The sequence below is a fragment of the Heloderma suspectum genome, chromosome 2, assembly GCF_057233095.1.
Source record: "Heloderma suspectum isolate Gila_16-S chromosome 2, 16-S_ref, whole genome shotgun sequence".
Classification (NCBI taxonomy): domain Eukaryota; kingdom Metazoa; phylum Chordata; class Lepidosauria; order Squamata; family Helodermatidae; genus Heloderma; species Heloderma suspectum.
The window spans coordinates 6,958,391-6,973,594 of record NC_139459.1 but is presented as its reverse complement, the minus strand read 5'-3'; the positions used below and the strand labels follow the sequence as shown (position 1 = coordinate 6,973,594).

The window sequence follows — 15,204 nt, the reverse complement described above, 5'->3', positions numbered from 1 at the left end:
GTGATAGGCTACATGACGATTTACGTAGCCTATCACGGCTAGATTTCCAAAGTCAGCCATGATAGGCTACGTAAATTGTCACGTAGCCTATCACGGGTGACTTTGGGGGGAAAAAAAGCACGTACGCAAATGGTGGCACCCATGGGCGCCGCCATTTGCATTCCTTATTTGGACAGGGGTAGTCTATGTAAAGATTTACGTAGACTACGGCGAAAATAAGGGAACGCTATTTGCGTTGCCCTTATTTTCGCCGTAGTCTACGTAAATCTTTACGTAGACTAGACGTGCCAAAATAAGGAACGCAAATGGCGGCGCCCATGGGTGCCGCCATTTGCATACGTGCTTTTTTTCCCCCCCCCAAAGTCACCCGTGATAGGCTACGTGACAATTTACGTAGCCTATCATGGCTGACTTTGGAAATCTAGCCGTGATAGTCTACGCAAATCGTTACGTAGCCTATCACGGGTGTGTGTTTTTGTTTTTGTTTTTACTTTTAGTTTCGTGGCCGGGGAGACGGGGTGCTCCTCCCCAGCCTGAATTTCGCCGGCGAGGGATGGGGCGCCTCCCCTCTGGCCTGAATTTCAGCCGGGCGAGGCGGGGCACCTCCCCCCCTTGCCTGAACTTCGGGGGGAGAACCGAAGCACTTCCCCCCCACCGCGAAGCAAGCTGCGGGACAAGGTAAGTCCCTTTCATCCATCCCTAGGAGATAGTGGGCTGGAGGCATTCAAGACGAGGCTGGACAGCCACCAGTCAGAGACGCTTTGACTGTCAAGATTCCATTAGCTCCCACTGCACTTCAATGCCCAAACATACACAGACGAGAGGCTTTAGTCTATGGCTTTTAACCCATTACTTCACAGGGTCATACAGATGCAAATTCTCAGAGAAACTCTCTGTCTACAAGGAATGCCTTCAGGGGATCCAAATGGAATTTATGAGAGTTGCCCGCCATTTGAAGAGGGAGGCAGTCTCGCTATCCTAACTTAATGGGGGGAGGTCCCTCTCTTCTTGTGAGGCCTCTAAGCGCAGCTTCTCATGCAAGGCCAATTGAGTAGACCGTCTAAGTTCTGCCCCTGCCTTCTCTCTGTTTGCTCTGCGCCTGGACCTGGCATCCATTAGGTCAATCTCCTGTTCGCTGCCTCTCATGGGGGAGGGGGAGGAGGGACCCTAAAGCTCAGCCCTCTGTATGTTTGTAACCTGAGAAGCAGGCCTACTCACATCTGGACTAGCCTGAGAAAACACCTCCCCATATCTGATGGTTCTCCTTCAGAATCTGAACTGCTATCCCACTTCCTGCACTCAGAAACATCCCTGACATTGACTTGGATTCCTACATTGATCAGGGCGTTGGACTCGATGCTCTTATAGGCCCCTCCCAACCCTACTATTCTATGACCCCCCCAGAAGCCAGCAAGGCCATACCCTCCCTAAAATTGCTGCCATACTGCTGAATTGGTGACACAGCAGCGCAGGGGGAATTCCCTGTTGATTAGGGAACCTGTTGATTCAGAATGGGCAAACGAGTTGTGTTCTAGATCGCTAGGATTCTCCGTACATTGTCTTGCTGCTCATTTCATGCCTGATTCCCATTTGCATTTGCGATCACTGCTCACTTTGCATGAATGGGAAGCTTGCACAAATCGACCAGCGATCAAATGGGAGATTTGCACAAGTTGAGCAGTGTTCAAATGGGAGATTTGCACAAATCTCCCCAAATTTGTGCAAATTGTCATTTTATGTTTGTTTTTTTTAATGCTCAGCTTCTTTGTGGACCCACTCTGGCATGAGCCACTGAATGGCATGGAGTCACCCATCTCTCGTTTTGGGCAGTGGTCATATTTGTAGTTCCCCTTACATCTGTCAGCTTACTGTGGGCTGGTAATCTCAGTACATCTGTTGGGGATGTGTTTCTGCCCCTGTATTGGATCAGTGCTTTAGGGCTCCTCCTTGCTGTGATGACACACACATAGAGTGATGGACACATCTTTCAGGTTGTCTTAATTCTTCAAATCACACATCATCACCTCCACTGGCATTGCAGGGTGCTTTCATAGTCATACACCATTTGGGTATCACTAGCCTTATATGTATATCTACCTACCTCCTCCTCAGACCATTTCACCCACCAATAAGCCAGGTTTCATTTGTCAAAGTGCTGCTGCATTTGGCCTTTATGCTGATTGAGGAAAGGGGATTAGAGTGAGCTATTAGCCATAATAGCTATATAGAACCTCCATCCTCAGTAGTATTCTATCTCTGTGTAACAGTTGCTGAAGGAATACCAGCAGCTAAGGCCTGTCTGCAGGCTTCCTAGAGTCATCTGGCTGGCCACTGTGGAAAGACGATGCCCAACAAGGTCAAACTGTTGTTCTTCTGCATTTGTTTTACAGGCTGTGCCTTCCTAACATACTGTGAAAGGGAGTCTGCTCTTAAAGCCCAGAGTGCACTGCACGAACAGAAGACACTGCCAGGGGTAAGTCCAGATTGCTTTTCGTAATCAGTGCAGTTTCATAATGTTGTGGTTCTATTTGGAGGATGGCAACAAAGATAATGAATGATCCATTGCTTGGGCAAATTATGGTTTCCATTGGATACATGGAAACCAGAGCGCCTTTATTTTGCTTCTGAACGTCTACTCCTTCCCCGTGTTTTGTTGCTTCGAAGGACCACAAAGCAGGAAGCCCAAGGACCTGCACTGGGGCCAGATCTTGCTGGCTATCCTTTTGTAAGACTTTCAGAACTTCGATGTCTCTGAGTGGTGACATGAACGAAACAGCACCAAAACCAAGTGAGGTTTCTTTCACTCCATTCCCAAGGAAGTTAACATCAGAATGGCAATCAGATAGAGTTAGTTCTCAAGCAAGCCATTCCTGATGACCAATGAGAATGGTGCTCTGCTTTAGTGTTTTGAATAATCTGGGGAAGTGTAAAGGCAGTGAGGCTAATACCTAGCAGGAAGAGCAGAAATTGGGAGACAAGAACATGAGTGACTCCCAGAATTCCTTCATACAACTTAGGGAAGAAATTAGGTTTGAACACCACAACTGAACAGTTCTTCTAGAAGGGCATCTGGATCAATGGGATATCTGGGGTCGAAGGAGGCAGGGGTTGAGAAACAGTAGCAGCCAATCCCTGGAAGCGAGTATGTTTGACTTCCTGTATACACAGGAAATTTCAGAGGAAACTTATCGGTTCGTGTGAGAGAGAATGATTGGCAACACAATCATTTGCATGTTTACTCAGAAGTAAATCCCACTAAGTTTAGTGAGATTTACCCCCAGTTAAATATGTATAGGATTGCAGCCTTTGGGTCCATTTCAAAGTTTTGCCTATCAGGATTTGTGAGGCTGAAAAGGAATTTCACATATATTGGCACCCCACCCCACCCCTGCATTAGAAATTTAGATTTGGTAGTTGATGCAGAAGTTAAGTGGGAGCTGACCTGGTTTGCTTTGGTTGGAAGACCACTGAGAGCCCCTATGTATTTGCTTGGGGTGCTTAGGGTGTTGAGATTGTGTAAGCTTTTACCAGTGAGTGTTATAACCGACACCTGAATATCGCCCTGTCTGTTCCCTTACTAAAACCTGAAATGTTGCCCAACTGTTGATTTTTACAGGCTTCTGATCCCATAATTTGTTTTAGAGTTTGGTTCTCTGGATTAATCCTGTAACTTGGATTTTGGTGCCAACAACAATGTGTTGTTAACTTGTTCACCATCACTACAGGGAGTTCATACTACTGTGCAGTTAATCCTACTGCACACTTCGACCATCCCATAGTTTTCTCCTTTCCCCTGTAATGCGCTATCAGCATAGCACAGTGGTTTGTCTGCATCCACTCATGTGGCATTTATGGTCAAGGACATGGTTTATTTAAATATTTTGTATGCAACAAATACTTCCACACAACCCGTTCAAAAGACATGTCCTCCTACCTGGTTAGCGGCAGCCCTGGCATCGGCATGACAGCCATAGCTTCCCCTTTATTGGTGTTGCTAATGGATGACTTATTTATTTCTCTTCTCTTGCGGAATCTCTGTTCAGCTACAAGGAAAAGATTTTGCAGGTGGGTTGCTTTTAAGGAAGAGAATAGGAAAAAATGCAGGCTGGTACTTCAGTGAGATGTTTCAAATAATGGATTTCACTGAGTGCAGTTTATTAGAGATGCACACACAAAAACCCAAGGAGCATGAGGTTCACAACGTGTATTTCTGGCTAGGCACTTAAATCTATATTCAAATGTGCTTTTCCCCCCAAGGTATGTAGTGCCCGAAGCATCTTCTTCAGTGCATTGGCGGCGGCGGGGAGGTAGCTCCAATATCAACTCTGATGTGTGGCACCTTAGTACACTGATACTGCAATGTAGTGAAAGCAAACACTCACAGTGTTCTGCGACTGCTCTTCAAATAGGATAGGAGAACGATGAAAATATACCGTAAGGAGCAAGAGCCATTCCCCTCTAGGGGAGCCTCCTCAACTTGATATCCTCCTGGCATGGTGGGCCACAGCTCCCAGGATTCCTGACCATTGGCTGATGGGAGGTGAAGTCCAAAGCCTCTGGAGGACACCATCCATTTGCTCATTGTCTCGAGATCTTTCCCGCACCCTCACTAAACAATCCAGCACCCGTTCTTGCTTGCCCTGCTTATTCTACAACCCTGAATCAAGGCATTTCAAAACCAAACTCCTACACATAAATGCAAATGTATGGTGCTCCTTTTCGGCTCTGTGCATAGAAACAGACCTTTGCCTTCTGGCTGCATATGCTAGTGTTTTCACATGGTGCAATTACCCGTATCTGTATATTTTACTACAATGGTGTTTGGGCTCCCCTTTGAAAGGTGGCAGGAATATGCTTCATGTATTGCTGTGGGATGTGTGTGGTGTAAAGTCAGCTGGAGAGTCATTGTATGCCTCCTGAGCTCAAGTGCATGTGCGAATTAACAAAGAAGTTTTGGTTCTTCTTCTTTATTTATTCCTTCTCTCCCCCCCCCCATTTCGAAGTGGTGGCGCTGGGGAGATTGACAGCTATTTTGTGGCAAGTTAAACAGAAAGTAAAACATCAGGTTGCTTTCAGACTCTCCTTCATCTGCTGGTGCTAAGTGGTTTGGACAGTTCTTTTCCATCTCTCCTTCCCTCCTCCCATGGAAAAGCCACCTGAAGCCAGTCTTGCCAAGTAAGTTGTGGACTGGGCAGTTCAGACCGGTGACATGTTTGCTGGCGGCTGTTTGTATTTTACATATAATAGAATAGTGGGATGGTGAAGTATATTAGTTCTTTAATAATTTATAGAAATGCTTTGATGTTGCAGTAATTACATTAAAGGTCACATATCAAAGGTAATTTGGGTGAGCAGCTGTGATGGTTTCTCAAAAGCAATCAATATTGCTGTCCGTGGTGCTGATTTCACCAAGAGGCCTTCCAGATTAAAGGAAGCTTATTACCCGCCAGACATACACAGGGGAAATCAAGAACAGATTGAGGAGACGCTTTGCTCTCTTCCCCCACCTACAATTAACACTGTTCCCCCTTAATCTGTGCTAATCCTTCATACAGGGGACAACTACTGGCATTTTCAGACAAATTAGGCTAGTGGTCTGTCTGATGAAGGCAGGTGGGGAAAGGCGGAGGAAGGGGGACAGCAGGCAAGCAAGTGGAATCATCCGGGGGGGGATTTTTGTGTGGATTTTTCTATATGCTTCGCAAGAGAGTCAAATAAATCTGCAGTGATAAAAACTGCCATATCAGAAATTCATCCCCATGATCTAGTAGGGAACGCAAATGCAATCTAGACTATGATGACACAAGAGACATGAGAGAAATCGTCTTATGGATGCAGTTCAATATTTACCATTCCCCCTCCACTCCTCAAATTGGGTCTCAGGGGAAATGAAATTTTGGGATGGGAGATGTAATTGTAATAATAATGATAATGATAAACACAACACATATATTCACATTGTTGTAGTTGTAGTTGTAGTGTTATACTTATGTTTCTGAAGTGTAAATCATTCTGATGCTGAATTACAACTCAGCTAACTTTCCCCCTTCCTTTTCTTTCTGAGGTTAATGTCAGAGGATAATGTTGTGAAATGTAATTATGCTATCAAGATCAGCTTTTATTTATGATCCAAATAAACTGAGCTCATGTCTAATAAGCACAGTGGTATATTTCCTCTTCCCCCCCCCCATAACACATTTTCATTGCTAAGAGGGAGCAGGTCATGTTGTAGAGGATGACTCTTTTGCATTACCTCACCAGATCACCATTAAGACTTCAGAGGAGAAATACCAGAAGTAGGGAAACTAGCAAACTGTTAACTCCAGCATTTTAGGCCCTATTCCAGATGCCAGGATCCATTAAAATCCATGCCTTGGAGAGGAAGTGAGGACATGGGAGAAATCTTGTTCTCGGTATATAGTTGTTTTCTTAGCAAATTATGGAAATTGGGTTTTGCTTGTGGCCAACTTGCAGTCCTCCAGATGTTTTATCCTACAACTCCCATCAGCCCTTGCCAGCATAGGCAATGGTGAGGGATCATGGGAGTGGTAGGACAAAACATCTGGAGGGCCACAAGTTGTCCACCCTTGCCTTACATGCTGATCCTATAGATAAGCCTAATTGCCACTGAAGTATTTTTTCAGGGATGTGTGGAAAAATTCTGCTACATGTAGAGCACAGCTCAAACAATCATCTTAGTTTCATTTTCATTGTCATTACTACTGAATAGGACATCTTTGGGGCAGGTTGACTATGCCCCTCAAATTTTCACTGACTTTACATCTGAGTCCTGAACCTAGAAGGAATTTTGTACAAATCTGCAAAGGCTGTTCTTTAACGTAAAATGAAAAATGAAAGGAAAACCCAAACAGTGACACGCTTTTGATTTTGGGAGGAATGTTCTTAGCTGTTTGATGAAAGGTTGTCCAGCACTGGGCATGCAAATGCTGACACAAAATCCTAAACCTTCAAGAATTTGGCTCAGCTCTAATTGGAAGTCTCTTTGCTACTCTCATTTATGGGTTTCACTCATGCAGGATCTTCAAATGCACATGGTATTGTTGCTTTAGGTGACATTTAGTGGCTACTCTAGTCTGAGGTCTTATCTTCACCCTCTATGTTGATAATGCCTTCTGGGTTTCCAGCAGGCCATCTAGTGCTTGGTGAGATGCATATGTCACCCACAGAACAGTTCAGTAAACAAACTAGTTCATGTTCTCCGGCTGAACATCAGGAAAAACGTCCTGACTGTTAGAGCAATACAACAATGGAACCAATCCCCTAGGGAGGTGGCGGGCTCTCCCACACTGGAGGCGTTCAAGATGAGGCTGGACAGCCATCTGTCGGGGATGCTCTGACTTGGACTCCTGCATTGAGCAGGGGCTTGAACTCGATGGCCTTGTAGGCCCCTTCCAACCCTACTGTTCTATGATTCTATGACATGCAAACCATGTGATCTACTACTGCTGTGCCTTCTGGGCTTATGTGATAGGGAAAAGGAAAATGCTTGTGCATATATACAGACAGACATGCATACGTTTAAATTTAGGAATGATCCCTGTAATTTAAATAGAAGTACAATATATCCCAACACCTAGACTGTGGCCAGGTGACTCATGTGCTTGCCCAGCCTGCTGTTCAGGCTGTTGATGAACAAATTCAAGGCTGGACAGCCATCTGTCAGGGATGCTCTGACTTGGATTCGTGCATTGAGCAGGGGGTTGGACTAGATGGCCTTGTAGGCCCCTTCCAGCCCTACTATTCTATGATTCTATGTTTTCCATGGGGTTGCACACATGTAGAGTCACAGTCTTGTTCATGTTATTTTGGATTATTTTGGATTATTTAAATGTACCTTGCCTCTGTCCTTCACTAGTTCATTCTTCATTGGAGAACTTGACATACTTCCCACAAAGCCTGTGTATGCAGCTCCTTTTCCTGAAATCACAACCCTCACACTAACTTCAGTCTGAAATCTCAATTCAGAAGGGGAAACAGTTAGAGTAAGCTTACTCAAAGAGTAAGCTGGGAGAGAGTTGGCAAGCAAGTCTTAGGACAGGGATAGGCAACTTCCTGGCATCTGGGGGCCAATTTACCCCCAGTACCTACTGGGGGCTGCATCCTTGCTGCTGCCACTGAGCCATTGAAATTTGTTGGCCCAGCAGCAAAAAAAGGAAGAAATAAATGGTGTGATGGGGTGGCAGGGGCCACATCAAAGGCCAGGGAAGCTGGATGTGGCCCATGGGCTATGTGTTGCCACCCTGTCCTAGGATACGTGTGTGATCAATGGGAGCACTGTCATTTCTGGTGCATGGAGATCAGAGTTACACTGAAAATCCCAAGCCCTATTCAGGTGTTCAGACAGCTCACAAGAAAGGGACAGGCACATAGCCAAGCCAAGCCCCCAATGCCCCCCCACCACGCCCTGCTTAGTCCCAGCCTTTCCTGTGTTGAGCAGGGAGGTCTGAATGGGGCTTCCACTCATATGCCAGTGCCCCTACCCTTTTAGCTCTCACATGAGCAGACTGAATGCCTGCGTGGAGCTACTAGTTAGAAAGGACACTTGGCTGTAATTATGGCAAACACACTAGACAGGATTAGAGCTGCTTCTGTAATAAGACCTGTTCAGTTTCCCATGTGCACATTTTAGTTCTCCTGGAGCAGACATGTATCCAGTGGAGACTGGTGGCTCCCATTTCAGTGGTACAGTGAACCTGGGTGCATGCTTTAAAAAAATGTACACTCTCTTTGAACAACAACACAAAAGAAGCTCGCAATCAAAAATGGAAATGAGGCAGACAGAGCTTTGAGGTGGAACTTGGAGAACCTCAAAAAGCTTGAGTTCCCATCCCCAGTTTTACTTTCTCTTGCATTTGTTTTTGTTTTGTTAAAAAAAAAAGGTCTGAAGTTCCTTCTCTCTGAAATATGAAGAACTTTGTGAATTTTGAATACAGATCTTATTAAGCAGCACTACCGTGGTTGAGTATACAGGGATTGAGCAAACCACTCAAAGCCCTGGGTCTGGAATCTGGATGGACAAATTTTTCAATTTTGGTTTCTCCCACATTCATGGTGTGTGCGGGTGTGTTTAATCTCAAGTTCTTTTGTCACGGATAAGAAGAACTCTGTAAATGTTGGTAAATTCCCATCAAAACCAAACTGAGATTAAATTATTACCCAACCCTGGAAGAGTCCCTGACTTGAAATGTGTTGAAACTACTTCCAGGGCATTTTTGATATCTTCCCTCCTGTTATCCTTTCAGGACTGTCCCACTTATGTCTGCTGCTAAGGGGACACAGGCTTGAATGTTCCACTTTTTTTCATTTTTTACAAAATAGCATGGCAAGGAGTAGAATTCTAGACTAGCTTTTCCCCGCATAGTTTTCCTTTGTGCAGGGAGAATGCTTTATTGTATTTTTTTTTGGGGGGGTGTCAAATATGCAGTCTGCACACTGAGTTGACTCAGCCCTCATAGAGTAGTTTAATGTGATTTTGCTGATTGTATAGCTTGGTTCTGAGTCGAATCCATCTCTTCCATCTGGCTTCCTTCTCCCTCCTTTTTCCAGAATCCTTGCCCTCCTAATGTCAGTTGTAGTTGGGTCAGTGGGAGCAGATGAGTAAAAGGTTCCATCAGCTCAACGAATCTGCTGAATGCACACAAACCATTTGCTATGCCCTCAAGACTCTCTTTTTTGAAGAAAAACAGATCTAATTGTTCCCCAGGGGGGATCTTGCCTTGCATCTAAACTCTAAAGTTAAAATAAAAGAAAAAGATAAAAGGGGTTGGGGGCGGGGGAGGGAGGGAAAGAGAGAGAGAGAATTAGGAGAAACTGGGCAAAGAGGAGCCTGAGAGTTTCTTTTGCTTAACTCTTTGGATATCAGCACCGTAAGATCAGCCAATTTCGCCAACAGAACAATAAGGCGATGGCATAAGTTCTGGGGGAAATGAAGGTGTGAGTAGTGAGTTGCTGGGTGGGAAGCTATTTCCCATTTCAAGGATCTCCTTTTCTTAGTTAGTTTGACAGTATTTCAAAGCTTGCCAGCTGAGATGAAACACCTGAGTCCTATCTCTTTTGTAAACATTAAAAGTTCCATTTCACTAGGTAAAGATTAGCTGCTTCCTTCCCTATGCCATTGCCAACATGCTCTGGATTGCAAAGAGAATTCTCTCTGTGTGTTCCAGCTAAAAGAATGTTGGAGTGAGGAGCTGACACTGCCAAGTCAAGTGTCCAGGTTTCAGGGCAGGTATGCATGTGCCCACATACACATGTTCACATGTATAGCTGCTGGTGTCTTTACAGCAGACCCCGTTAAGATCCTGGCTCATCTCATGAACCCCATTTTACCTCAAGCCTTCCCTTTCCTATCACACCACAGGCTTTGGGAAGTGACAAGTTCTTCATAGCCAATGCAGCTTCTGGAAGTTGGGTGGCATAAGGTTGACAGTCAATGTTGTCAAGGAGGCATTTCTAGTTGATGCCAGCAAGAGCAGATCTCCTACTTGCTCAGACCTAGGGATGTATGAGAGGTTTGCTCCAGTTCATTTTTGATCAGGATTTACCCAGTTTGTACCTTCCAGACTGAACATGGACTCATGCACAATCTGTGGTGGACGTCTGTACATTTCTGATTTTTCAATGTGATCCCTGGGCCAAGACAAATGTGCTTGACAGCATGCATGCATTTGACAAATGTGCATGAAAAAAATGCATAAGTTTGGAAAATGCTCACAAATATGCTTTAATTAATGGGAGAAGAATGGGTGTATTTTAAAGATGCACAATTAGTGCGTATATTTTGGGGGGAAATGCACACAAATACACACAGATTATCATGGCGGGATGGGAAGAGAAAGATTTGCAGCAGGCCGCAAAGCAGCGACGTTCAGCATGCCTAGCGGGATATAAAAAAAGACCACCACCACTCCCGCCTTGGATCACCTCAAATCCGTTCATCTCTGTCATGGTGCAAAGCAGCACTGAGTTGGCACAAGACAGCTACCTGGACAACCAGGACCACAAGAGTGCCTTTTAGCTTTGCTGTTTTATCTGTATTTTAAATCCCTGCATTGCTGCTAGGTTTTATTCTGGTTTTATTGTTATTGTTGTTGTTCAGTCATTAAGTCGTGTCCAACTCTTCGTGACCCCATGGACCATAGCACGCCAGGCCTTCCTGTCCTCCGCTCTCTCCCAGAGTGTGCTCAAGTCCATACTGTGGTTTTAATGTTTTATATATTTTATACTGTTTTATTGTGTGCTCTTTGGTTTTAATTTTTATGAACTGCCCAGAGAGCTTCAGCTATTGGGCAGTATAGAAATGAAATGAATGAATGAATGAATGAATGAATGAATGAATAAATAAATAAATAAATAAATAAGGAAAAAAAAAAAACAAAGTTGGCCATTGAGTCCGAACACGCTTTGAGATGGGATTTGGAGAACTTTGGTGAGCTCAAGTTTTGCTGATTCACACATCCCTACTTAGTCCAGTGACCAAGCGTAACACAGTGGAGGCTGGTGGCTCTGATTTTAGTGGGGACTGTGGATCCATTCTGGGTTTCAGTCAAAACCAGCCAGAACTCTAAAGGAGCAATCCAAGGCACTGAACCCTATCTCCATATATATATATATATATATGGCTAAAAACAGAGTATTATTTAAGCTAACTGCTTCGGCTTCTACCCTCATCAGTAGTTGTGCTGTTAAATGGGTATCAGGAGTGGCAGTTTAGAATCCCTGAAGATGAAAGTTCCTTAGCAGAAAACAACCACAGAGGTATATAATTAAACACACATGGGATAGGCATTAAATATGTATTTGCCTGTGACATCAGCTTTCCCTAACCTGGTGCCCTGCCCTCTGTATGTTTTGGTCTACAACTCCCATCAGCCCAAGCCAGCATGGCCAGCAACCAGAGATGACAATGCTGTAGTCCAAAACATTTGGAGGGCACCAGATTGGGAAGGGCTTGTTTACATACTCCAACATGTGCTTTCACAGTTATGCATGCATGATTCCCATACGACTTTCTGCTGTGTTCTTATGCACAGTGACAGATGTAGTGATCTTGATTTTGTCTGTGTATCTTATTGAATGCTGTCAAGAGCTCCATTTGCCACCCAAAGTGGCAACTGCACATTCCCAAGGGAGGTAAATGTGTGCCCCTGAGAAACATGCTAGACCAGCAGCATCTGAATTGTTTTGTTTTGTTTAAATATTGGGTAGACCGTGCTTGCAGCCGGAGTCTGAGCTGAGTGGAACATTGCACAAAAATTGGGTTGATGTTTTCATGGACCCCAAATCAAATTAATTCATTCATATATATATATATATATATATATATATATATATATATATAATGTTTTCTTGGCAATTGCATCTAAGAAGCACATGCAATATTAATGTTGAAATGCATATGCATGTTCGGCTGAATCTACACATAGATACCAATAGCATACCAATAGCTATGATAACGGTATGATAACGCTATAACTGCTATGTGTAGATTCAGTAGGGATGGGGGAGAAATCCTCCATGGACCCCAGTGGACTCCACAGATCCTTCCGTGGAGGATCAGAAGACTTACCTCCGCTTACTGAAGAAATCCTCGCCAGCTGGATCCTTCCTGCTGGCTGGCTCCGGAGTGCTAGCGATACGGCCGCCATTGCTGTATCACTGGCTGGGCAGATTAACTGCAGCCGCAAATGGCGTCTGGGACGCCATTTGCATCCACAGTCACTTCCCTCCCTTCAACCAGCGATACGGGATGGCGGCCGTATCACTGGCACTTCGGAGCTGGCCAACGGCTCTGCAGACTCGTCACAGAGCGGAGCCGGCCGGCAAGGATTCTGGGGGGGGGAGGGACAGATTGCCTCCCCCCCACGGACCCCCGCAGAGCCCAGGTAAGGGGGTTTCATACACCCCTAAGATTCAGCCTTCTTCTCTTCTGCCAGTGGGCCGATGAGTGGCAGACTAGATTATTCTGTTGCTAATTTCAGTCCAGGAGAAATTTGGAACTGGAAGTAGTCTGAGTTGTGAACAAGGAAGTCTCTAGTTCAAATTCACCTTGACCCTGCATCTTCTAGGTACCCTTTGGCTTGCCCACTTCATTTCCAAATTTAATCAAGCTTTAAGTTTATTTATTTATTTACAATATTTGTATACCACTCCATATCTAGGACAGATTTTGGAGTTGTGGACACAAGAAACAAAACAATAAAACAGGTAAAAAGATTTTTAAAAAACAGATTAAAATCATGCTATTTTTAAAAACAGAATGCCAATAAAAACTATGACTGGTCAGTTAAGGAATGCCTCCTGGAACAGTGCTGTATTCAGGAGGCACCAGAAACAGCACAGGGTTGGTGCCTGCCTGACCTCCAGGGGCAGGGAGTTCCAAAGAATAATGGTATTTTTACACATACTTGCCCCTCTGACCAAAACTCTTTGTCCCTCTTTCCCTCTTTTTTTTTCCCCACTCTCTCTATTTAGAATGTATGCCCATTGGGATCAGAGACCTCTCTATGCTGTCTGTGTAACACTGTATGGTGACATGTTGGCTGATGCTGGAGAATAATAATAATAATAATAATAATAACTAATAATAATAATAATATCCACCACCACCACTACTTTTAGGTAAACAACAATCTCTCAGCTTCAACACCTGCCCCCCAATGCAATATGGGATAATATCTTACCTCACATTCTTTTAAACACCATTTATTAACCTATGGAGGTATTTTCAGTGCTCTAAAGCCCTATATGACTGCCAAGCATCACTTATTATTATTATTATTATTATTATTATTATTATTATCATCATCATCATCATCAACAACAACAACAGATCCACTCCACAATCATTGCAAATAAAGGTCAAAACCTATCACAAGTCAAGCCAAAACAGTCCACAGCCAAAACATCCATGAGACTATTTTAGTGGCTAATCATGGCTAATATGCGTAGTATGTACAGCTTCCAGAATTCTAGTTTTGCATTGCAATATTTAAGGGAAAAAATGGAGAGGAGACCTAAGAATTCCCAAAGGTCCTACTCTTTTGATTGCAAATTAAAAATCCAATTGCAAAGGTTACAATCTCTGCCTCTCCTCCTGCCTCTCCCTTTTGACACCTCCCCCCTCCCCATTTGGATCTCAAAGGACACTTTTCCTGCTATTCAAGAAAAGCCTGTCATTGGGTCTTCATTTGCTTTATGTGTTATTCAATGACAACTTTTCTCTTCTTGACGGGTCTGGCAGAGGCGGATCAATCTAATTTTATGTACTACTGTAAAGACGAATGATAAGTAGAAAGGAACCCAGGAGTACAAGCTGAATAAATTATAAAGGGCAATTCATGACAGGGACAGGGGGTCCCGAGAGACAATGATATGATAACAGAAACCAAAGCAGAATTTATGATGGAGTTAGTTAGTGTGCACTGAGGCTCTTAACTCTTCAGCATCGCTTTTACAACTTTGTGGGATTGGAACAATCAGAGTATTTCATTTTAAAGAGGAACCCTATATATGAGACGTGGTCTCTCCTGTGTATTTGTGGTGGCCTCATTTCTGAGCAAGAACCCCCGATTCCCAAAGAGGCTGCCCAGCTGTCAGGCATGGAGCCTGTCCAGCTGTCTGAGAGGAGCCAGGATGGAATCAAAAGCCCCTTCTTCAGGGACCCAGCCAGGAGTCAGAACTGAAGACCACACTAAATACATCAGGGCCAGGTAGACTGTAGTTGCTCAGGGAAATTCCTGCCCCCAAATTGGAAACCCTACATAGCCTTTCTGTCTTTGAGGGCCTACCAGCCATCTTGGGTGGGCAGGGCCAGTCCAAATTCTGAGAAAATTGCATTGCCCTGGAACATGGATGGGCAAGATGTGGCCCTTGGCGATTGTTGTGGTCCCCACTACGGTGCTGCTGAAATTTCCCCTGTGGGGGTGAAATAGCCCCAGTTTTTGAAGCAAAAAAATGACACTTTTTCCCACCAAAATTCAACAGCACAGCAGCAAAGGTGGACTATTTGGAAGAAAAGGTAGTCCTTCATTCCTCTTGCTGTGCCACCACCAACCTTCAGCAGCAAACGATCACTTTTTGCTTTAAAAGGGACCGATTTCCCCTGCTGCACTGCAGGTGAAATTTCTCACTGAAATTTGGTGGAATGACAGGGGCAAGTGTGTGGCCCACCCAGTGGGGACTGGG

The 15,204-nt window shown here is 44.4% G+C and overlaps 1 protein-coding gene across 4 annotated transcripts in view; it reads left to right on the top strand.

The window, feature by feature from the left end:
• Window positions 1-15,204, top strand: part of CELF4 (CUGBP Elav-like family member 4) — a 1,119,657-nt gene that overhangs the window by 175,356 nt on the left and 929,097 nt on the right. For all 4 annotated transcript variants that reach the window (XM_084832005.1, XM_084832004.1, XM_084832006.1 and 1 more), the window contains exon 2: window positions 2,391-2,473. In XM_084832005.1, coding sequence (XP_084688131.1) covers window positions 2,391-2,473 — 83 coding nt within the window. The remainder of the gene's footprint in view (window positions 1-2,390; window positions 2,474-15,204) is intronic.